Source organism: Opisthocomus hoazin, chromosome 18 (genome assembly GCF_030867145.1).
Source record: "Opisthocomus hoazin isolate bOpiHoa1 chromosome 18, bOpiHoa1.hap1, whole genome shotgun sequence".
NCBI classification, from domain to species: domain Eukaryota; kingdom Metazoa; phylum Chordata; class Aves; order Opisthocomiformes; family Opisthocomidae; genus Opisthocomus; species Opisthocomus hoazin.
In genome coordinates, this window is record NC_134431.1 from 8,537,660 (window position 1) to 8,562,798 (window position 25,139).

Consider the following 25,139-nt stretch of genomic DNA (forward strand, 5'->3'; position numbering starts at 1 on the left):
CGCCTCGCTGGGCGGCTGGAACGGCGGCTGGGAAGGCGCCGGAGCCCAGGGCGGTGGGCACGGCCGCTCCACCAGCAGCTTCTCCACCACGACTGCGCTCGCGGGGCTGTGCCGGGCCTGGGGCACCAGCATCTCCGTGCGCTGGCCAGGCTCGTTCCTCGTGGTCACGCTCCCTCTGCTGCTTTGAAGCGCAGAAGGTCGTGCAGCAGGACAGCGTCTCAGGTCAGCTTCAGCTGCGCGGGTCTGCTGGATGTCACGAACCAAGGCGATTCCCCTGCTGCCACGGAGTCCCTGGCAGGACACACCAGGCAGCACCACGGTCCCCCACATCAAAACAGAACTCCTGGAAGCGTGGTTGCTCAGCTCCACCCCATGCCGCGCTCTCAGCAGGGTCAGCGGCAGTGCAGACCGGGGAAACCTGACCTTCCCGAAAGCCTTCTGGCGGCTTCCCACCCCGAACCACCTCACCCAGAGGTCAGACGAGCGCCGGTGCCAGGAAGCAGAAGCTGCAGCAGCGCCAGTCAGATCCGTTTAAACCCGCAGAGCACACCCAGAGCCTTACTGTGCCTGGGCCAGCTGGGGTGCCCTTTCCCAAAGTGACTTAATTCCTGGAAAAATTAAGATATTCCCTGAACTCATCACTGCTGCAGACCAGTCTCCTAGGCTCATAATTTCCTGCAAAAGAGACAGTAAGGATGGGAGATGTCACCTGAAAGAACTGAGGCAGGACAAGTGCTCTGTAAACAGAGGCAGCTAGCACGACCCAGGATTTTTTCTGCTGAAGCTGACAGTGTCACCAGCACGAGTGAAACTGGGAGTCGGTGCACACTGTCAGATGGTTTAAGAGCAAGTAAGTCTATAAGGGCTGAAGAAAATGACAAAGTGGCAATAATTACAGATACAGAATCACAGGATGGTTTGAGTTGGAAGGGACCTTTAAAGGCCATCTAGTCCAACCCCTCTGCTGTGAGCAGGGACATCTTCAACCAGCTCAGGTTGCTCAGAGCTGCGACCAACCTGACCCTGAATGTTTCCAGTGATGCGGCATCTCCCACCTCTCTGGGCAACCTGTGCCAGGGTTTCGCCACCCTCATCGTAAAAAATTTCTTCCTTATATCCAGTCTGAATCTGCCCTCTCTTAGTTTAAAGCCATCACCCCCTGTCCTATCACAACAGGCCCTACTAAACGCCTGTCCCCGTATTTCCCATAGGCCCACTGTAAGTACTGAAAGGCCACAGTCAGGTCTCCACGGAGCCTCCTCTTCTTCAGGCTGAGCAGCCCCATCTCTCCCAGCCTTTCCTCCCAGCAGAGGGGTTCCAGCCCTCGGATATCGCTGGGGCCTCCTCTGGCCCCACTCCATCAGCTCCAGGTCTGTCCTGTGCTGAGGGCTCCAGAGCTGGACGCAGGACTCCTAGGGGGGGTCTCAGGAGAGCAGAGGGGCAGAATCCCCTCCCTCGCCCTGTGCCCAAGCAGCTGGGGATGCAGCTCAGAGCATGGCTGGCCTTCTGGGCTGCGAGCACACATTGCTGGGTCATGTCCAGCTTTTCATCTACCAGCACCCCTAGGTCCTTCTTGGCAGCGCTGCTCTCCATCCCTTCAGCCTCCAGCCTGTATTTGTGCTTGGGATTGTCCCGACCCAGGTGTAGGACCTTGCACTTGGCTTTGTTGAACCTCATGAGGTTCACACACACCCCCTTCTCAAGCTTGTCCAGGTCCCTCTGGATGGCATCCCATCCCTCAGGCATGTCGACCGCACCACTCAGCTTGCTGAGGGTGCACTCAATCCCATTGCTCAGTCATTGATGAGGACCTGAGAGGGACACCACTTGTCACCAACCTCAACCTGGACATGGAGCCATTGGTGCGACCATCCAACCAACTCCTCATCCACTGAACAGTCCACCTATCCAATCCGTATCTCTCCAATTTAGAGACAAAGATGTTGTGGGGAACCGTGTCAAAGGCCTTACAGAAGTCCAGATAGACAACATCCGTTGCTCTTCCCTTGCCCCCTGATGTAGTCACTCCATCACAGAAGGCCACTGGGTTGGTCAGGCAGGACTTGCCCTTGGTGAAGCCGTGCTGGCCGTCTCCAACAGAGGGACCCACCATTCACAGCCATGGCACAGGACAGATCAGTGCTTGCGCAGCAGCTAGTTAGATGTTGGCATCATGCCTTTGCAGCGTCAATCCAAAGAAGCCGAGTGACATTATCCACAGAGCACGCTTCTGCATCATCTCACTGCAAGAGCGAGAGGCTCCGAGAGCAGGAAGGACACGTGCATCAGCCCTAACCAACCTCCTCGGCGCTTTTAGTCTGACTGGTACCAACCAGCCTATCGCTACCCACCTCTTCCAGCACTGGGCTTCCAGGCAGACACCTCCCCCTCAGCGTGCGCTGTGCTCAGCAGCAGAGCAGAGCCGAGCCAGCCGCCGCGCACGCCGGCTGCAGCTCACCAGACAGATGATTGATAGGCAGCCAGCTGAGGAGCTAACCCTGCGCTCACAAGTGTGCATTGCAAAGATTCCCCCAGGAAAAACCCCGAAGTGTAACCAGCAGCCTTCTCGTGCATGGTGTGTTCAACCACACAATAGGCAATGACTCACAGCATGTTAAACAGATATTTATAGTTGTACTTCTTTGAAGTCCTGCACTGATAATGTATGACCTCAACAAAAATGAGAAGTATTCTCTACCACAAATCCGGGAGGTTGTGGGGGGAAGCCTCTCTGCAAAGCAACGAGTAATGAAGTACCTGTACCATTTGGAGACCACAAATCAACGCACACAATCCAAGATCTGAGCATTTAATAAAAGTGGTGATTTTACTACCTTTGTTGTTTTTGCCACTAGGTACAGCAAAGATAATAGGCACAAACAACTGATAAAATTTTTTTTATTATTCACTTTTGAATTCTTTTACACTTTCCTGATTATTTTTGTGTAAGGTGAAACTAGAACTGTTTAAAAGACATACACAAATCTAGTACATCAATAACCAGGTATTTCTTTTTGCTATACTATTCTCACAACCACGTGTGTGCTAGGCAATATAACCGTCACAGAAGCAAACTTTAGGCAGAATACTGGTCAGTAAAAACAAAGCGAAAAGAGCTACCAGATATACAGACAGGCTCGGTTCCACATTCACTACTGCATTTATCAAGCGCCAAGTATTAACTGCACAATTTGTTCAGCTAGTAGAGGGGAGTTTTAAAATCAGTGCATGAAATTCTCTTCAGCAGACAGATGGACAGACAAACAGATGGATCCTATACCTAAGTGGAATGTGAAGGCAGGGGGATGATACCGCGAGACTGATAGGTGACTATTCCTAATCTTTTCCACTGCATTATTCACGCAAGTCTTATTAGGTTTTATTTAATGGGACATGTTTGAAACATAACTAGGTGAGGACATTTGGAGCTCAAATATTTCAAGTTACAAGCGTTACAAATGTGTAGGTCTGCATTCCAGCACAATAAATGGGAAATCCTGAATATTTGAGCCAGATCCTGGTACTACCGAAAAATGGCAGACAGGAGCTGAAGACTGCAACAGCACTGGCAGCTCTCAAACACCCAAGCAAGCAACTTGTCCTTGAGCAGGCTCAGGTCTCATCCGCCATCCTGACATCACCCACAATCAAAGAAAGGATGGCGCGTATGTGGGAGTCCAAAATTGCTTTAATGGAGTTTAAACAGGTGAGAGGGTCAAGGATGAACAGAGTCCAATGGGAGAAAAAACTCAATAAAGTGAACATAAAGATGGCTCAGTGGATTAGTTAAGAAATTTTCAGGATAAATTCAAAAATGGGAATACCATGGAGATTTCGATTCACCTAAGAGTAAAGTAATGCAGAAGTGGCAGATCACTTCATGGTATCATCCAAACTAATAAGGCCATTCAAAAAATTGAATCTTCTCCTATTGCAAGTCCATGGCAGTGAACCAAGAATTCTCACTACTGAAGAATACCTAAGGTATAATTGGGTACATTATTGCTGCGGGAAGGGGCTTAGTCATGCATGTTGTATAAGCATGAAAGCGCTTTTAGAAGTCAAATCCCAGTTATCTGCCAGTGTAAAGAGTTTGGAAATCAAGCTGCTAGCTCCCCCATTACCCTCCTCCCCAAAACAAACCCCACCCCCAGAAAGACAGGATCGACAACGTGAGCTTTTGACTGAAAGCAGTGCCTCAGACTCGGTTACACATGTCTACAGAGTGTGCCTGTTCAACTAAGTCATAGCGTGTTACTAACTGGAATGCCACACATCGGATCGTTTTCCTTCCATGCCCCAGTGTCACAATAGAATCTCTATAACTTTCTGTACAACTTTACAACAGAATTGTACTTCGACTATTTTGGTGCCAAATTAAGCTCGCCAGAGTTACATAATTGATGTCTACTTTTCTACCCATAAGAGTTTTGTAAAGTCAATTGCAATCACAAAACCCATAATCACAGTGTTCAGTTAAAAATATAAACACGGTAATCATAACTGTAAATGTTCATAATAGGAAAGTTGGGAATGCCATTATCATAACCGACCTCCGCTTTAAGTACACAAAACACCCAACCCACCGTTTTTACCCCACAGACAGTTTCTGCTACGTTGAGGTTGTGAAAGTCGATGTACTATTCTTTTTGCTTGTCGCACAAAGGGATATATGTGTAGGATACAGGGTGACATTGAACATATAGTGAAGCGTGACAGCCATTAGTTCTCTCCCTCCCCAGCGTCCCCTTCATCTCCCTGGTTTTCCGACGTCCATAGCTGTAAGAAAATGCAAACACATGTTTATGCTGAAAGCACACAGTTAATTACACTTGTCAGGAAAGGGAAGACAGCATAATTACCAGTAGCTGTGCAATTTTCTCAGCTAAAAGCAATACAGAACTGACCTTAACAGTAAAGCTAAAAAATAACGAGCTTAGAAAACAGACAGAGGATTACAAGTAAAAAGCCAGCAAAAGTTTGCAAGCTCAACACAAAGACAAGTTAGCTGTTGAGAACAGAAAACTGCACTTTCTGTTACAAAAAAGCTGAGTTTGTTACGCTGGTTAACAAGTGACTTTTGGTTTAACCAAGCAAGTCTAACTGGTCTGATTACAAAGAGCAGCACCATGAAGACATGCAGCTAATGCCTCAGAAAAGGCTTTTGATGGCACAGAACCACCCAAGTCTTCCGATGTCGAGCCCCGCTCCATGGCGTCCGGCAGCCTAAGGCAGCACCGGGGCACAGCGCAGCGGTCGGCCCCGAGGTACTTACAGTGAGGTTGTCCCTAAGCAGCTGCATGATGAGAGTGCTGTCTTTGTACGACTCTTCATTCAGCGTGTCCAGCTCTGCTATCGCTTCATCAAACGCCTACAAATATGCAAGACAGCATTTTCACGCTCTGCTCTCTGGATTCACTCCTGCTTACACAGAGCTTACAAACCTGCCACATTGCTATCCAAAATCCATGACAAAAGCTTCCAGTATTTTTCTTTTCCACCATGAGGAGCAATGGAGACCAAAGTGAACAGCAGATCACTACACAACCGGTGGGAAAACAGAAGTCTGCAGGGGGTCCAGATGAAAGCCCAGAACAACTTTACTACCACACCAACACTGAGTACTGAAGAGGCAAGTGCACTCTGTCACACTGAAGAATGATTCACACAGCTTGAAATCACATTTAACAACACCACTTAAAAGCAATACCTTCATTAAAAATGAAGGCCTCATTAGTTTAAAACAGGCAGTAGAGACAAAGGTACCATTAAACTGATCTACGTATTGCACATGAGTAAGTAGGAAAGAAAATGGAAGACAAGGGCTTTTTGATGGTGGGGTGGAATATTTTCAATTTCTTTTCAAAACAGCATAGGAAACCATCAAAACAGCACAGGAAACCAGGTATGTTCCACTAGAGATTAATAAAACCATTCTTCCTATTGATCTGTTACACGCGAAAGCCCATGCTGCAAGTCTGAGAGCTGAGCGCTATTTCTTCACTCAGGTTTCAAACAGATGTAAGCAGATTAATTAAAAAACAGCGGCTATGCACAGCAAAACATTACTTGTTATGAAGCATTATGAAAGTGCATATTAAGAACACAAAGATTCACCTAATGCCGTATTATTCAAGTTACTACCAGATAACTTCCACACACAGATACACAAGGACATTGAGGGCTACACCCATAGTCACAAAGGCAACACTTCAAGTATTTGCTAAGTGTTCAATTTAAGTAAAGATTTCACTTTAGAAGTGCTAAATTAATCCAAGCATTTTCAAATTTGACACAAGCACATTCTAAGAGAATTACATGACCATAAGACGAGGTACTTTGTCTCCCCTTTCACTGGATCAACTGCACTACCACTCCGCTTTTCTTCAAGCTAAGCTAGTCTAGCTAACTTACCTGAAAACACACTACGACAACAATAGTTTAAAGATGACAGCATTTTTAAGGAATTTGATATGAAAAAGCATACTCATCTACAAAGTGCTACTGCAACCATGTAATTATCTTGCTTAGCCTCCATAAAAATTAGCAATATGAAGAGTCTGCTTACCGTCTTTGCCAGATTACAGGCTTTTTCAGGAGAATTTAGTATCTCATAGTAGAAGACAGAGAAATTTAGAGCCAAACCGAGTCGAATGGGGTGTGTTGGCTGCATCTCTTTCTTGCTAATTTCAAATGCCTCCTGGTAAGCTTGCTGAGAGTTTGCTACCGTTGCTGCAAGACGTAATTACAATCATATTAATGCACAGTACACCACTGTACTTCACAGGGGAAGCTATTATATTTTTGGTCTAGACTATTGTGCCACCAGAAATTCATACAATTCCATATGCACAGAGGATTCTTTCAATGTTTTTAGATGTAAAAGCTTCCCACTTGCTGAACTATTAAGGCAGAAATAATTGTTCAGATAAAGCTGTGAGATACAGAAATTCAGTTCAACATTTTAAGAGAGACTTAAAATGAAATTTATTCAAATAAATTCCAACCAATCTGAATGCACATAAGCTCTACCTAAGTCAAAGTGTACTGTGGTTAAACACTCACTTCCAGCCTAGCCGAAGAAGTAGTAGTTCTGAGTAATAAATCCAGACAAAACCCTACGGGGAAGCAAAGATACCTAAACTACCTATTTAAACTGAAGGAAACATTTAGCAGGTAGGTCATGAACTTTGTATTTCAGTTTGGGGTTTCAGAGGAAAAACAACAGCCCCTTCCTGGCTAACGGGTAACAATAAGCTCCAGAATGGCATCAAACTAAGTTTGCAAGACGTGGACTGTATCAGACACTCACCAGGAACTCAGACACAGTTCAGCATTACTTTAACATTTGTCCCGGGTTCATCAGCCAAACCCAGGACAACATTTCAGGGTTAATTGTCTTAGGACCTAGTAACCCAGTATCCCGTATTTGCACGCAGAAAGCTTGCTAACAGTGACTTGTAAGCTAAATTCGTAGTTGAAACAATAGGTAATAGGAACAAAGCATTTTCCATGAGAAAAAACACATTCTCCAGGGAAAGGATTTTACACTGTCAAATATCTTGAAAATCAGTCACTGAGGTCGGGGGCTACAAGCAGAATGTGAGTGGTTTGATGAACGTCTGACAATCACTTCTATTAATTTCAGTGAAGTCTTTCTCAAAAGTGACTTGCACTGTACCCGTCTTCAATACTACAGAGCAGTAGCAAAAATAAAGAAATACTTCATGTTAGGGGAAAAGAACACAAGTATTTTTTATATTTTATTTTGCTTGGCCCCCAGCAGAATGAGAGACTTCATCTCTACTTACTTTGCTTATTGTCCCCAGATGCCACCTCTGAGAGGTATCTGTAGTAATCGCCTTTCATTTTCAAATAGAAGACCTTGCTTTCTGGCTGCGTGGCATTCACAATAAGGTATTTATCCAGGAGATCCTGAGAAAGGAAACATCACTTTTTTTTTCTCCCCCAAGTCATTAAACTAATGTCTGAAACAGAGCCTTTGTTACAATGGTAAGCATGAACTGTTAAAACATTAACAATGACTTACATTAATCATGTGTTAATCACTTTGCCTACTGTTGTCTAAACTCAGAAAAAAAGAAAAACTGCTTGTATCCTAATCCCTGGAAAGCAGAAAACTTGCTATATTGAGGCTATCCACAACTCACTCCTGCAGAACGTAATGGCTATCAGGGCTTAAGACTGCAGAGATTTTCCTTGAAATACACTGATGCAAACCTGTGTCCACAACCAAGCTAATGAAAAGCAGCAGCTTGACATTATCCTAAATTTGCTCACTTTTGCTGCAACAAACTTGAATTCTATACAGAGTAGTGAAATTATCCACAACGAACTGATTTTATCTGCAACACCAGCTGAAAAGCTGAATAGTGGCACAGTCAGCACGTGCATTCAGAGAGAGATGTAAAGACTGACAGTGCTGACAGCAACTGCTCTTGACAGATCTGTAGCAAACTGAACAGCAATAAAAAGAATCCCTCTGTAAGTTAAAGAAACAGTTAACCTGGTTTGGAGGGAGAAGTACACACCTTCTCCATCCCAGAAAGGTACTAAACAAGCCTCAGGATGTCAGCATTCATTAACAAAATAATTTAAATGGTAGGCTTTTTAGCAGGACTCGTGCCAGTGCTCCAGATCTAAATTAGTTTTCATGGTGACTCGTAACCAGCAGCTAGGGGTCTTCAACATCACCTTGCTTGCTTTTTTTCTACTAACAAAAAAAAAAAAAAAGCTATTTTATAACAAATTCCCTAAGAAACAAACTAGACGACTTAAGAGCTAGAATTGGACCCAAGCACACGGCTATGCAAAATTATTCCCCTACTAAGGTGCTGCAGTGTCTCCAGCACTGGTGAGATTCCTTAAGCCTCTCTGAAGTGTGCTGCAGTACTAACTACTGTTATTTTCGCTGTTGGATTATTACCAGAACATCATTGCAGATATCCTGCAATTCAGCCTCAATTTTCTCACGATACTCTCTTCCCATCTGCTGTTTCTTCTCATTCCTCTCTGTTTTCTGTTCAATGCTGGAAATCACACGCCAGGACGAGCGACGGGCACCAACCACATTCTTGTAGGCAACCGAGAGTAGATTCCTTTCTTCATTGGACAGTTCGTGCCCTTGCTCAGTGACAGCCTTCATAGCAGCAGCCATGTCATCGTAACGCTCAGCCTGTTCAGCCAGTTTGGCTTTCTGTACCAACTCACTTTTATCCATGGCTCTCCTGTAATTAACAGGGAATAAAAATAGAGAAAGATGGCTCTTGATTGTCTGCACTGTTGCAGTTAATGCTGAAGGGTGAAGCAGACCTCACAGTCACTAACAGGCAGGAAACCTATCAACCCTAATAAAGTAGTATGAAGGGTTTATTTTCAAAAATTTCATCTTTTGCCAAATATGTATAGTTTCTATGTGTATATGACTAATCACAATCCTGAAGATATGTAAGCATTATTCTTCAAAATGAAGCAAAATTTCTATTGGCATTAAGCACAGCATATCATTATGTTCCCCATGTAAATCTCTCCCCTTTCCTATACTGGCCACAGCTCACCCTGGAAGACACTGCATATTCTAATTCAGAAACCACCAGTTTCGTTTGGGGGGTGGTTTTTTGCCTGTTTCCCCACTGCTGCGATACAACAGCAACTGCTTCGGAGCCTCGAAGCACTGGACAGCTCCTCCTGACGCGGCAGAGTTTTTGCCCACTACGGGAGATGTTTCTGTGGGTTTAAATAAACCATACCCTGTAAAGCTGTAGTTGTTGGAAACTATGGAAAGCACATTTATACTCTCCTGCCAGAAAACTGTTTTTTCTCATACATGCATCAACATACATATGATGGACAACTCTGCACAGCTAGCATGGCTGCAGCCTCAGGTTTTCAAAACCTTTTACATAACATTGATATTCACAAAAAAACCCAAATGGGACAGCCCACGTGACAGTCACTACTGCAAAACTAATTGCTTACATGGAAACAACTTGTTTATCATTTCTGATAATGCAGTTTAGCAACTGAAGCCAAGAAAAACACATCACATGACCACAAGGCCCCTGAAGAGCTTAAACAATGAAAAATTAAGTTAGTAAGGAACGTGTCAGTGAGGCAGCTGACTTGCTTAGTTAACTCAGTCATTGAGCTACCAACCTTATACTCAACCACCTAGGGCCAGGTTCACAAGAGAATTTAAACAAGTTTCTTTGCCTTTATCAAAGTAAGTGGACCTCAATACCTCACAAACTCCCACACACCCCAAATTAATCTGTAAAATTTGTCCAGGTGCATAAGTTCACTTTCAGATGGACCCAGACTGTTATTCTTGTCAGTACGGAGCTCCCTAAATCCCAGTCAGGACTCTCACTGTCCAGATGAGAAGTGACTGAGGGTGACGGAGCACTGGAACAGGCTGCCCAGGGAGGTTGTGGAGTCTCCTTCTCTGGAGATATTCAAGACCCGCCTGGACAAGGTCCTGTGCAGCCTGCTGTAGGTGACCCTGCTTCGGCAGGAGGGTTGGACAAGATGACCCACAGAGGTCCCTTCCAACCCCTACTATTCTGTGATTCTGATTCTGTGATTCCAGGCTGAGAACCAATAGCCCAAAAAACTTCTAAAAGAACAATAAAAAGCAAACAAGCAAATAAGCTTACAGTTGTCTTTCATAAGCTTCTGTTCATTAGACAAGCATCTACAGCCCTATTAGAAAGAACCAACAGGCTGAAAGCAATTGCTGTAGCCTCTTCCCTGGCCCTTTCCTTCGCAGATCCCAGTCTGACAGGCTGGTGATAAGAACATCTCACACACACTGCTCAGTTTGTATCTTAATCTAAGTATCGCCTAGCACACTATTATACAGAGAAACCAGGCCCCTATACTGAATCCTCAACCAGGACACTGAGAGGCAGACCCAAATTCCCACTGCGTGTATGAGCAGTCTCAGAGTTTCCTACTGCCAAGAATAGAGTCCTAACTACACAATTATTTTGGGATGAGACTATTCATTCACTCCAGCTGAAGATACTCCACTTTAGGAAAAAAAACAAAACAAAACAAAAAAACAACCAACCAAAACCTACCCAAGATATCAAGACTTCAATCACTCTTGAAATAAACCCAGCAACCCAAGGTCCTACCTGCTACATATTAGCAAGTCACACTCACTCTGGCTTGTGTTTGAGCATGCGCAGATCTAGCCTAACGCCTCCATCCACCTAGGACGCTCAGTAAGGATACAAAATGCTAAATCCAGCCTCTTGAAAAGAGACCTCTTGCAGACTTGTAAGGAAAGTTGGGCTGCAGTTCGCTTCCATTTCAAACACTGCATTTAAACTGGTAGCTTCTGACACCTATTAAAAAGGGACACACAGACTTTAGATTGAAGCCCTCAACAAGACAGACTGACTGGGGGTAGCAGTGTGACAAGCTCTTGTAAGACACGATTAATTTGGCTCTGTCTTCCCCAAGAGGCTTTTACCATGGGGTTATGCTAAATTAGCATTGGCTTCTGCAGGCTTACCAGAAGGACAGCTCCTGAGGATGGAAAGCGCTAAGTGGAATTTGTGATGTGCATTTTTCCTCCCTACTCTGCAGCGCATATCACACTACCAGTGTATTACGAGCCTAAGGAAATCATCAGACCGTTTACCATTGAGAGAACCCATCCCACTTTTCACTGTTTGAGTCTATCAAACCTCGTAAACTATTCCCTTAACTCAGCACTAAACTTAGACTATGTGCTTAACGCAGGAAGTGATTTGTGAGTGGCATTTCTCCACCCACTGACTAAAATCTGAACATGTACAAAGTACAACTGAAGAATACTTTTTAAGTTACAAGAGCCAACTTTAAATAACAGGACATTTGAACAAAACAGTTTCAGAGCAGTTCTAGTTTCCTCACAGCCTGCACAGCTTCTAGAAGCATTTCCATTGCAACCGTCTTATCTTCTCCTCTTCTTCTTCTGGAATGTGATTATTATGTAGGAAAAGCCTGCTTGTTGAAGTCCAGAGGCAAGTAGGTCCAACAGAGTTTACATTTTACCGTTGAAAGGTCATTTTTATCTTTGATCTACACTTTGCCAATAGTGGTCTAATTTATAGACAAGTCATCCATGCAGAATTCCGTTTACAAACAATATAGAGTTTAGTTTAGAAGTGGTGCAAAGTTTGTTTTATCAAGCTCACTGACATATTTATCATTAGATGCAAGTCAGTTCACAGCCATCATGGGTTCATATAAGGACACATGAAGAAAATCACAGAGGGAATTGCAAGGGCATAAAGACCTAGTGAATAAAAGAGATTTAGAAACCAGTTTGTCAATTACACAGGCAAAATACCAGCACAAAGCATTAGCAAGTTGTTTCTCAAACAACTTTCCTCAGTAATGTAACTAATTTATGCACATCTTAAATGTAACTCAAACTAGTTACTGAAAATGGAGTTCCTCAGAATGTCGCTGGCTTAGTTTTGACATGAAAGTTCAGTATACAGGGGCTTGAGTTGTTTAACTAATTCATCTGTACTGTTAGTAGGTTGGCTATGAAACACAAAATATTATTCAATAACATGGATTTAACAGAACTTAAACACAGTAAGAAAATTATTGCCCACACCAAAAATATCTGCAATCGACAGGAAGCCTACCACTATTTCATTCACAGGGTGCTGCATAAAGGAACACTTAAAATCCTTGTGTGATTCTCCATTGCTTACCTTGTTAGAAGCTTGGAGCGAGCTTTGCAGAGCTATGCTGGCTTGAGCTCCAAAAGAGGGAAGTGTTTGCCAGAAGGAAAAAAGATACAAGGAAAGGAGTGATGTTTGAAAAGGCAAAGAAGCAACTATCAGTTATGACTGGCCCCTCCCACAGAGGAGATGAAAGCCACGCTCTAACAATGGATCAGTGTGCCACAGTCCGAAACAAGCAAAGCCTACAGCTAAAAATATGCCTAGGCCACAAACAGAAGGCAGCTGACAAAGGTTACCTGCAGCTAGGAGCAAAACACACAGACGAACAGAAGGTCGACAGGAATGATCTATTCTAGCACTAACGAAGCCATGCCATCTCGGCAAGGGGGAAAGAGGGATGATGGAAAAAGGAACGGAGATGTGCAGATCACAGCCATGGCGGGGTCCAGACAGTTGCCCGTTCTAAGCAGCAGATTCTCATATTAGATGTGTTAATACATTTCAAATTCTTAAGACTCTTGTCTTCTTAAGAATCTGTCAAGCCACAACTTAGTAGCCCTCCAGAAAGAGGCGGCTGGACACTACTTACAGTAAGAAATGCCAACCGCTAGCCAGCGGTTGCAGCCAATAGTACCAGCTGCTAGAAATTTGAATCACCCAAAATCCCACACTGAAAAAATAATTTTTTTTTTCTCCCCTCTGTCTCCCATATAGCCCAAGCTCTTTCAGCCTCTCTTACAAACGCAGAACAGCATGTATGCAGGTACTAAAAGTTACAAGTGCTTACTTCCTGCCCCCAGAAAAGCTTCACCCCTGTGTATACAAGACTCTGTAACCTATTACAAAGCATCAAAGGCAGCAGTCAGAACCTCCAAAGCACATTAGTTTGTAACTGCCTTGCTACTTTCAGTGGAAGATGCAGCAAGCAGGGGATGGTGAGACCATCCTAGGAACAGCACCTGAAGGCAGTACACCCACCGAACTTTCAAGAGCGGCTGGACGCACAGAAATGGAGGTTTGCATCTCAGTAACGGCTGAGGAGTAAACCAGACAGCTAACGTTCTTCAGAAAACTGCAGGAGCTTGAGAAGAACTACATCCCACTGCTCAGCAGTTACTACATCTGCTTCGTAGCTTTCATTGTTTCCAATCTCAATCAGCTGTTTAGGACAAAGCCAAAACAGATCACAAGTACTGTGTTTAAAGCCTGCAGAACTCAAAAACTGACACTGAAAAAAATCTGGCTTATATAATGTATTGAACTGACAAGACAATACTAATAAGCCTACGTTGGCCTGAAGTCTGCTGCTCTCGATGACCTGTTCTTCTGATGCTAATTAAGTCATTGATTTTTGTGTACTGTTTTTCTCTTTACAGCAAGCATTAGAATCTATCAGACACTTCCACTTCGTAAAAAGCCGGGTGAGAAAGCAGTGAGGTGACTGGTTTGACATACTCGTCCCTAATGAGTCAAGCAGAGATGCAGGTTAACAGACCTGCACACTTCACTGTGAGAAATGAATGTAAAACCAGATTTGGTGAAATGGGATGCAATCATACTTCTCAGTCACAAACTTTGTAAGTCCATTTGAATTGTAAGTGGAAGAGCAGCAGACCGGTACAGAATTTGTAGCTTAATCTTCCAAAAATATGTGAACGTACCTTATCTGATATCTGGATGGGTAATTCGTTCCAAAATTAAATGTTCACATGATGTAAGTGGTATTTCAAATTACAGCTCTGTAATTACAGAGAGTAAGAACTTTGGAGATGCTACTTCTAAAACAAATGGAAAATCCTTCTCCATAATTCAGGTACACACATGCTGACACAAGTATCTGCATGATGTTGATGGCATTTACTGTCAAGCAGACATCACTCCCAATAGATTTTCTTTATAGGAAAGGAATCCTCTCTCTAACTGAAGTGCATGAAACCTTCCTTGCTTTATTGTAGTATTAGGCACTTGACTTGATAGCTGTGTTTCTCAGTCTTGGTTCCTTCAAAGGCTACCACGTCTTGTTCAAGTAATTAACTAAAAAATGAACGTGACTGGCAAGAACAGTGAGATCTTCCAGAACTGCCAAGAGCTTGGGTGTAACAACAAATTCAGTAAAACATACTGCAAACAATGAGGGAAAGGGGGAAAATGACTTCACAGTTGTGATACTCTTGCTGACCTTGTGCATCACGTAACTTTAGGCTCCTCTGCATTTACTGATTAGCTTTACACCCTGGCCTTCAGCTGAAATACTGATGCAAATGTTCAGATAAAATTAACATTCTATTAAGCCATGCCTCAACCCGCTCTAGCCACCTTCCGCTATCATTACTTGTTGCTTCCTAAAACTGACCAATATAATTTTTTAATAAAGTGACATTCAAAGGTTTTCCATCTCCATAGACAATTATGAAATTTCTACAACAAATACCAACAGCGTGTGTGAAACATTGTACGGACAACTCCAATTTCGTGACAGTAGCCTTATTCTTCTCAAGGCCATTTAAACGCGTGACCGCAGGCTGAAAAGCACTGCCCTGCTGCAGACCTGCGGCACCTCGCACAGGACAGCTGCGTGCGGGGACAAGCTCGCAGCTCCAAAGTGAGATGCGCTTACACGGGAACACCTTTTTGTTCCAACTAGCAGAACTGGTTTTGGCTAGAGTCCAGGTGGAAACAGTGAGTTATCCCAAAAAATCTTCCCCCAGGCATAAACTTCATGCCAACCTCATGTATTCATATCACAGGTAAATTACTTTTGTTAATAATAAACTGAGATTACTTCTATTATAGGGCGGGGCAAAAAAAGCAGCCACATAAAAGACACACTACTATAACGCCTAGTCTTACTGGGATGTATGAGGATACCAGATGGATTAGAGTACTAGCTTTTTTACCTCATTATTCAAATAATTATTTCCTTAACTCGTCCTCATCTGAGTTTATTCACACGCAGCACAAAAAGCTGCATACTGGCAAAGGCCTGCCTAGGGAAAAAAAAAAAAAAGACTCAACATCAAAATAGCAGAGATCAGAACATGCGGTACTGACATAATGAGGTTGAGAAAACTGCACTAGGCCCATCTGTGCAACGAGTCTATTGCTTTGTCGGTACCAATTTGATAAACAAAGGCTATATTTTTGCAGTCCTTTAATATGAAGAGTGAAAAAGGCACCAGCACTCTTACTTGTTCTCTTTTCTAAGCCACTTTATGTCTCATTATTATTTTAAAATAAAAGCAAGCTTTTCCTTTCATAAAGAAGTATTAAAATTTCTGACTGAGGTGTCCCGCAGCAGTGAACGCATAAAGACACAAATGCTCCTGTGGCCACTGAAGTTACCAAACCTTACAAATGTTCTCAAACTCTTTGATACCGTTACACAGGAATTTAGTCTTTACAGTGCTGCATGATGTGCAATTGGTTTTCCTACCACCAGAAAAGTTAATTTTAACTACAAGGAAATTAGCTGAAAGTAACCGATTTATACTGTGATTGCTGCATTAGACACATTTTTGCTCCCATATGTTAAGAGAGTGACTGTACACCACTGACATTTCATCATCCCAATTAATATCTGATCATACATACCTCACATAAAACCCACGGCTTTTAGCTTGGGGCTACGGCCCAGCCTCTTTGCAGCCTGAGGCTGGCTCGAAGCAACCTTCGCTCCCTCTGGAGACCTCCCTAAACGCATCTCTATTCCCAAATGGACACAAACGATCAAAAATTGAAAATAATAATAATTTGTCTCCTCCTACAGCGCTCACGGCCGCTGCGTGCTCGCCTCCGGCCCCAGAGGAGCGGCCCCACGCCCGCCGGCGCAGTCGCGGCATCTCCCCTCCCCTCACGGCGAGAGGCCCCGCGCTTCGGCTGGGCACCGAGCCCCCGGGCCGGGTGGCTGCGGGGACACCCCATCCCCTCTCCCGGCGCCGGCTGGCCAACGCAGGAACCCCCGGGGAAGAGGCGGGCCGCGACCGGCCCTGACCGCGCCGCGGGGGGACCCGCCACCCCCGGCTCGGTACAGGTGTGCGCGGCCGGCCTCGCCCTCCAGGGAGCGAGTGACTCACCCGGGGCGGGGCAGGGCCGGGCCGGGCGCTCGGGGAGGAGCCGGCGCCGCCCGCCCGGGCTCCGCGGCGGCAGCCGAGGGAGGGTCACACCGTTACTCGGGACTTGGGGGAGGCAGGACACCCCCGCAGCCCCCCGCGGCCTGCTGCGGCCTCCGACGCCCCGCCCCGCCGCGGGGCCGCGCGGGCCCGGCCCGGCTGAAGGGGAGGCGGTGGGCAGGCCGGGAGCCTTCCCCCGCCCGCTCCCGCAGGGCCGCAGCGGCGAGGGGGGGGAGAGCCCGGGACCCTCACCTGGCGGGGGGGCGGCGGCACCGCGGCCTGGATCCCGGCGGGCGAGGCGACTCGGAGCGCGGTGGCCGCTCGGCGCACGCACACACACCCTGCGGCGCTGCGGCCCCGCTTCCGGCGCCGCCGACACGCCCCTTCCGCCGCCGGAGGGAGGGGGCTCCGCGCCCCGCCCCTCCCGCCTCCCCATTGGGCCGGTGGGCCCAGCCGGCTCTCGGTTGCTATAGCGACGGGAAGGGAGGGGGGAGGGGCGAGCCTCGTCCGCGCTTCCCCGCCCACGCGGCGCGCTGGGGCAGCCGGGCGCGCTCCCGCTGCTCCCTCAGCGGCCCGGGCCCGGCGGGAGCGCGGACACCCCCTCCAGCTGCGCGTTGTCCCTGACAAATCGCCGTCCTCCTCGGCTGGAGAGGCTCTGCGCAACCGTAACACATGGCGTTTCCTAGGGAAATGGAGAGAGCGAGCGTTCTTGGGGCGTGAGGGTGTCGACGCCGTGAAGAGCCGGAGCTGCAGACTCGGTAGTCGGAGGGCTGTGAAGCTGGGATTCGTTACTACAGCGCCGGGCAGACGGGGGATCTCTCCTCCAGACGTGCGCGCCAAACACCCTGTCAGTTCAGGTTAAATACAATCACACTATACATATTAATTATATTCCCGAGAAACGATTATCATATTCATGACTTTCCACTAACTAATTAGCGTATGTTAATATCTTTCACGCATGTCTGTTAGCGTCCTCGGGTGGTCTTTGGGGGTCTCAAGATGAAGGCTTATACTCCTCATCACAGTGTCCGCCGGCTGACCTTTGTTTCTGTGCAAACTCAGTTCTAAGATCAGGCATACCGCGACTTTCCAGGTCATTGTCACACAGTCACAGCATGGCAGGGTTGGAAGGGACCTCTGTGGGTCACCCAGTCCAACACCCCTGCCGAAGCAGGGTCACCTACAGCAGGCTGCACAGGACCTTGTCCAGGCGGGTCTTGAATATCTCCAGAGAAGGAGACTCCACAACCTCCCTGGGCAGCCTGTTCCAGTGCTCCATCACCCTCAGAGTGAAGAAGTTCTTCCTCATGTTCAGCTGGAACTTCCTCTGCTTCAGTTTGTGCCCGTTGCCCCTTGTCCTGTCGCTGGGCACCACTGAAAAGAGTTTGGTCGTGTCCTCCTGACACCCACCCTGCAGATATTTATAAGCATTTATAAGGTTCCTTCTCAGCCTTCTCTTCTTCAGGCTGAACAAGCCCAGCTCCCTCAGCCTTTCCTCATTTTGCTCTGGTCTTGTCGCCCTCTTGGTGCCTCTTTATCTCCGTAGCTTGATGCATCTGCCCTCCCAAGGCTGAGCTGTCCAAATAACATTATTTAGGAGCCTCTTTATCTTAGAGCTTTCCTGTCTTCTCAAAACAGCAAGGATCTACTTTAGTTTAATTAGAATCACTCTAGTAAGTAGAAATTTTATGAGCATTTATGAGCATCAGTGTCCAAGAAAGAATCCAAGAAAAAGAGTTCAATTTTATAACGCATGTACCCTTTTGGAGGAGAAGTGACTGAGCACCTCGCCACTCCCAGGCCCCGTGTTGGCAGCAGCACCACTTGTCGAGGCGCTGTCCCTGTTCCATTACAGCATCCTGCAGCCCAGTCTGCCCTTACGCTTTCAGATGCAATCCCGGTCCTGTCAAAGTCACCGTCAGATTCCTTTTCGGTGATGGAAGGGACTTCATTAGTTTTCTGCTTAGTCTCGGTCCAAAGGTTAATTACTTTGGAAAGTCAGGAGGAAAATTATTTGGCACCCACGAGTTATCTTCAGCTGCAAACACCGATCCAGCTAGATCAGTTACTGCCATCTCTCTCTATTGTCCTTTTCTAGGCTAAACTTGTTTTTTCCTCTGAACTTCTCCATGGCCCCTATTTTCCAGGTTTCCATCTGGGCCGTTCCCGTGTTCTTGCTGAGGCCTTGGGAGTGCCGATTCACAGCAGAATTACTTGTGTTCAGCACTCCCTTCACGTGTATCCCCATATAATACTTGTAGACGAGTGCTGTCGATGCCTGCCTGTTTAGTTGCCCGCTGTACCTCCCTCAACCTTCTCACCTTGCTGCTCGCCACTGCCCTGCCCGTGTTGTTACAGCTCACGCCTCCAACTTCCAGCGAGGCGCACCCAGCTCCCTCCATGCTGCTCCTCCTGTTTGTCCCCATCGAATTCCGATCATCACCTCTGAAGTGCTTGCAATCCCTCTTGGCTGGTGTTTTTGGACAGTGTGTTCTCCATCACGCTGTCCAGGTAGAGCAACTCAGCACCGTGCACAGAGGTGAAAATACCACCCTCTGCTTTTACAGAGCACGCTGCCGCTGCTGCGGCTGGCTCCCCGTCGGGCCAGAGGCCACCGGGAGATGACTGGGTTAATAATACAGTTCATTCCCCCATGAGATCGTCTCACCCCGGCGTCTTCCTAGTCCTTGTATGCCTGGTTCGGTGGAAGAGACAAGCAATGCATCCCACGGTTTCTCCAGGCACAGAAGGGTGAAGGCTGGAGCTAACGCCAAACCTCAGCTCTGGAACACGTTGCAACAGCAGCAAGTCTTTCAAAGAGTCACTTTCCAGAGGAGGAAGCGCAGGTCGGCTTGATGCAGCTCAAAGGAGCTGAGGCAGATCCAAAACTTTGTGAAAGCGCAGCCTTTATCTCAGAGACAAAGGCCCGATCCATGGATAAACCAGCCCAACACGGAGACCGGCCTGCCTGGCTCTCCGGTAGCGAGCTCGCTGCTCCGCGTTCTCGCAGCGAGGCACATTTCAGGTAAATAAGGGGAAGGAGTACCAGTGTGTCTGGCTGCAGCAGCTGGTCAGCGTTAACCCTGCCCTCGCTCTGCGGAGGGCTGACCGGCTGCGCTGAGAGCTCGCTCGTTGGCGTGCTCACAGTGAGCTGCGGGCAGGCGAAGAGTAAAACCACAAGGAAGGACTCACAGTATCCTGCTCCAAGGAAGGAGACAGCCCGTGGCCGCGCTGGAGACCCCTCGTTAGCAGGGAGGTTCATTAGGAGAGCTGTGAGACCAGTGCGCTTCCCCGGCTACGACAGGCTTCACCTTCAGAAGAAGCCTCTCTGCAGACAGCCGAGGTGTGAAAGGATGGTTTGTTCCTGTCTTTTGCAACTGCTTTCGCTACAAAGAGAGGATTTCAGTCTTCAAAATGCTTCTCTAGCGCGAAGTTTACTAAGCATCAGTAACAGAAGTAGCGGAACAAACCCATTGTCGCAGATGGCCTGTTGCCAAGCAAGGAGGGTGGGTCTGCTCCCGGTGCCAGCAGCAACACTGGCATCAGCTGGTCCCAGCAGCCGGCACGAGCGCTGGAGCTGCTCCCGACAGCAAGGTGCCGGCCCTCCGGCGCCCGGCTGCCTGCCCGGGGAAAGTGAACCGGAGATTTCTGGCAAAATACTGTATTTATATTGATAAACTTCCGTTCAGAAATAAAATCCGGAGGAGTTGTTCAATTTTTGTTATTTTTTTTGGTCGTTTTTGTTGGAAGCAGGTGGTGTCGGATGCTGTGGGTACCAGCAGCAGGCAGTTGATGGCACTGCGTGATCACTGTCCCCGCAACTGATGTCTGCCTGGCTGCCCAGCAGTCCTGCTCTGAATGAAAAGGGAAGGTGCTGCACTTTCATGCTGTAGGAAAAACACTCACAAAATGTAATTGTCGCCTACTAACTGTATTTTACTTCCTGCTTCTTCTGTTTTACTCATTTTCTTTCTCTTCTGCTCTATGTATGGGAGTCTACAGCCTGGATGTTTTGGTTGTTCCAGAGCTGGATCTCACAGAGCACTAAATAATGCATCAGGCGATGGATCCCAAATGGGATCAGTGTAGTGGTTTGTGACCAGCAGAAGTCTGGTCAGTATATTCAGGATTTCATCATTTGTCAGTGCTGCTTGTGGTGCTGCTTGGAAGTGTACATGGTGGAAGTAAGAAGGAGGCTTGTAAGGAAGCAATACGGCACACGAAAAAGGGAAACAATCAGTATTTTTTTCATTAATATTTCTGCAATAGCATATTAAAAAAAAACCAAGGGAAGAATTTCTACAGTTCATGTCTGTCTTGTATTTTCTCTGTATGTAACCTGCTTGTGACATTACAGACAGCTGTGATGAAGTTAAAACTAGAATTAGGTTAGTTAGAATTAAATTTACAACCGAACTGGGATCGGGGATCAACATCTTGCATAAGATAAAATTAATATTAACATTAACTTTAATTAAAGTGAAATTTTAAGCAAAGGGCAGCAGGTTTTCCTCCTGGTCCCTGCCAGCTAAATGCTAGGCTAAGTAATACTTTGTTTGGGCATCTTTCAGTTCTTCCTTCTGTCCAAGGAATGCAAGTGGCTTTGCACAGCTTTTCTATTAAATGCAATTTGGACTGAAGTCAAAGGGCTATTTTAATTTAAAGGTGTTTAAAGGTCTGAAGGTAACTTTAAAGAACACAGTTAAGAGCATAATTGCAAAGCAACGCAGCAACTTGTAATAAGTAACTGTGAGAGCATGAAAATATAAATGACCTAAATAGTACAAAACAGTGTGATGGGAAATACGGGTAGAACAAATGTCTTGGATGGGATCGGAATTCAGCTCCAGGAATGTGATTTTGGCAGTAGTGTCCCAAACAGAGAATGCTATTTCTGGGGAAATGCACTGAGCTCTGGGTCATGAATTAAACTCAGGTAATTTATGTTGAGCTCATAAATAGCGGCAGTGCAAAAAACAAGCAGAAGTGGAACAGAATATTTGGCTGTAAAATTTCGTAGCTGTTGAGACCTGTAGAGTTGTCGTGTACATCTGATGCCAGGTAATACCTAAAAAAAATTCAAGCCCAGAAACACACAACAAGCCCTCCACAGCTGCCAACTCAACAACCTTAAGAAAAAGCAGTTTCAAAGCAGCATGCTAAGTGAGGTTTGAAGAGGTAACTTCCCAAGCCCTGATCTTTATTTATTAGCTGTTTCTGACAAGCCCTAAAGAAAGGCAAATGTCTTGATATTTTGAAATTGCATGGCAAGCATTCATTGTATGGGCAACTCTGATCTTTAGGAAATACCAATACTGTTCCATTTCCTGATTTCTCATTCTTTTTCTCTCTTTGTATTTAATACCAGTCTGCTGTAGAGATCTTCCAAGCCCCTGTCGGTTCCAAGGCTTGACTGCCTGGCGCTCGCAGAGCTCCAGCTTCCTCACAACCAGCTATCTTCCTGGTGCCTTTGAAGTGTGGTTTCTGCTAGAAAAGCAGCTATGGAAGAAATACCCCTCCATGTTGTGATGAGAGTTAGGTCTGTGCAGATTTTAACAATGTTTCAGTCCCCAGCGTGTGCAGGTCAGCTGGACTTCTGCATGGGAGATGCAGCCAAAGGAGAGACCACCTGGCAGGAGGATGGATCCCTCGGGGGTTTGAGGGGATCAGCTGAGATAAGTCTGGGCCCTGTAGGGCAAATATGGGAGAAACTTCTTAATGCACGGAGTGGTGGAGCTCCTTCTTTGGTATAAAGCCTAGGGGAGCCTGGTGTGATATTTTTTTCTCTGAGGGTCTCTGGGGAAAGGCAGCTTCCCTTCCAGCAATGTGTATCTGTTTCAGGCCATACTTCAACGTCCAGCCTGGGTTTTTGTTGTTTGCTTTACTCCTTTTAAATAGGAACTATCTGAAGGCTTAAAAATCTGAAGCTTAAAGAACTATACAAGCTGCCTAGAGCTCTGCAGTATTTCTTTATAATTAGAATAAATGCATGAAAAACGTAGCCTTCATCCTGTGCAAACCCTGACTTTCAAAAAAGAATTTACAGCATAGGGTGGAGTTTTATCTGCTCCTAAATAGGACAACAATTTCCCTCCTTCTGTTTCTGCCCCAAATCTCAAATTCCAGTGTGCAATGAATCAATTGCAGAAGAGGAGATGCCATTCCTTCACCTCCCCACACAAATGACTCTCAAAAACTTCGTTTTTCTCAGACAAGTCAGGGTGAGAGCTCTGAAGTAGCACATCTCCAACCGGGTATTTGTTCTTTGTTCTGGTTTGTGGTTCAAGGTGTCTTTTTTAATAAGCACCTGCCACTAGACCATTAATAGTTTAACAGTCCACAGCTTCCAAGAAAATGCTTACCAGCAGTCAGAGCTGGAAAATAATTCAGAGGATGGCATAGGTCTGATAAAAGGATTACTAAATCACAGCACCAAGAGCTGTGAGTTCAGTTTTCTCTGACACCGGCACTAAGGATTCTTTTGTATATTCAGTGCTCTTAATTGCTTTTTCTCCCCAGAAGTTCCGTGTGCAGCTCTGGGGTAGGCTTTCTAGAGCTTTCCCAAACAACTGAACTAGATTTCTTCCTAATTTATATTTAAACTCTGATCCTTACAGCAGACTCTTATATTTGAGGTATACTGATCGGACTGGTGAACACAGAGGGTATGGGGTGACACCTTCTCTCACTTCTATCGTGGCAAAAGTAGAATAATTTTACAGAATGAAACTGCAAACAATTCCAACCTAGCTCTGCTATTCCACTTTTCTTGGAATTGTTCCGTCTGTTTCCCTGAAAATGAAAGTCTGTTTTTACTCCTGCCACCTGCTATTTCCATATGAAAAAGCTGTTTCGTTATAATGAAGGTACCATCTCTCCCAAGGGCAAAATAAGGACATTTCATCACACTGATCTCCCTGAAATTTCCATAACCAAATTCAATATGTTACTAGATTTGATCTACTTTTTCACAAAGCTGTAAAGCTTTTCAGGGAAATCTCAAGTTCTGTCTGTGGGTATTTACAAAACAAAATGTCATCTCTCTGCCGAACTGTAAGACAGTCTGATCTGGCAAAACAAAAAAGAGAATCCAAAACCAAGATTCGCTTTAGCTTTGATGCTTATCTAGTGACAAGCATTTGGAAGCCAGGGTATGATTTCCAAGCGCAGACCACATTTTTATCCCAGGCACAAGTGAAGAACACCGTGACCAAAACGTTTCTTCATGACGACCTCTTGATGCGAGCAACAGTGGTCACTTGAGGCAGCCTGAGGTTTGTCTTCTGGGCAAGTCAGCTTTTTGCAGTTTCACTTCTGCTTTTTAAAAAACAATTTAAACTGCCCTTTGACTCCAGGAGAAACTCTCCAAATGAATCATCTTTGACAGTTAATGAACATCGTAACATCACAAGCTCTCAGTACTGTGTCCGGTTCTGGGCTCCCCTCTTCAAAAAAGAAAAGGAACTACTGGAAAGAGTCCAGTGGAGGGCTACGAGGATGGTGAGGGGACTGGAACATCTCTCCTACAAGGGCTGTTCAGCCTGAAGAAGAGAAGGCTGAGAGGGGACCTTATAAATGCTCACAAATATCTGAAGGGTGGGTGTCAGGAGGATGGGGCCAAACTCTTTTCAGTGGTGACCAGTGACAGGACAAGGGGCAATGGGCACAAACTGAGGCACAGGAAGTTCCGTCTGAACATGAGGAAGAACTTCTTCCCTCTGAGGGTGACGGAGCCCTGGAACAGGCTGCCCAGGGAGGCTGTGGAGTCTCCTTGTCTGGAGATATTCAAGACCCGCCTGGACAAGGTCCTCTGCAGTCTGCTGTAGGTGACCCTGCTTCGGCAGGAGGGCTGGACTAGATGACCCACAGAGGTCCCTTCCAACCTCGAACATTCTGTGATTCTGTGATTCTGTAACAGTGTGGGTTAGTCCCACTTTCCAGGAGAGCAAGAAAAAGTCAGTGGGCTGATCATGGGCCACCCGAATTTCCTCAGCAGGATTCCTAGGCAAGAATGAGGGACAACTGATCCTCTTCTTAGTGTTTATATAAAAGAAAAAAAAAAAATTACCAATGAGCAAGTGTACTCTGGAGACCGCAGGGCACCCAGGAGTGTAACATGCTGTTATTTTGACGTTGTGGGCCTGGATGTTATTTGGACGTTTCTGGGAGTTACCCAACTGGCTGCCAGAGGCTTCAGCGTGGGTGAGAGCCAGTGGGTCTGCTGTGGGTCATCTGCTGGACTTCAGTATGCCTCAGGTCATCTCTTCAGAGCAGAGCAGGCACAAACATGGATTCAGAAAAGACTGCCACAGTT

The 25,139-nt window shown here is 46.1% G+C and overlaps 1 protein-coding gene across 2 annotated transcripts; it reads right to left on the minus strand.

Annotated features, from left to right (window-relative positions):
• Positions 1–2,880: 2,880 nt before the first annotated feature.
• YWHAB (tyrosine 3-monooxygenase/tryptophan 5-monooxygenase activation protein beta) lies at positions 2,881–17,158 on the minus strand. Of its 2 annotated transcripts, XM_075438632.1 has the most exons (7): positions 17,075–17,146; positions 15,611–15,700; positions 8,948–9,248; positions 7,812–7,935; positions 6,569–6,732; positions 5,276–5,371; positions 2,881–4,779 (listed from the first exon to the last, which is right to left on the minus strand). In XM_075438632.1, the coding sequence occupies exons 2-7, from the start codon at positions 15,613–15,615 to the stop codon at positions 4,723–4,725; spliced, it is 747 nt and encodes a 248-aa protein (XP_075294747.1). In that variant the 5' UTR covers positions 15,616–15,700; positions 17,075–17,146; the 3' UTR covers positions 2,881–4,722. The 2 variants fall into 2 exon arrangements, with proteins under 2 accessions (XP_075294747.1, XP_075294748.1); XM_075438633.1 differs by lacking the exon at positions 15,611–15,700 and having other exon boundaries at positions 17,075–17,158.
• Positions 17,159–25,139: the final 7,981 nt, after the last annotated feature.

What these genes read in the sequence shown, in the direction of transcription:
- YWHAB (XM_075438632.1), bottom strand. An exon ending in ATATCTGCAATGATGTTCTG is followed by an intron (nt 7,936 to 8,947) that starts GTAATAATCCAA and finishes TTCCTTTCTCAG; the next exon opens with GATCTCCTGGATAAATACCT. An exon ending in TGCTTAGGGACAACCTCACT is followed by an intron (nt 4,780 to 5,275) that starts GTAAGTACCTCG and finishes ATTTTCTTACAG; the next exon opens with CTATGGACGTCGGAAAACCA.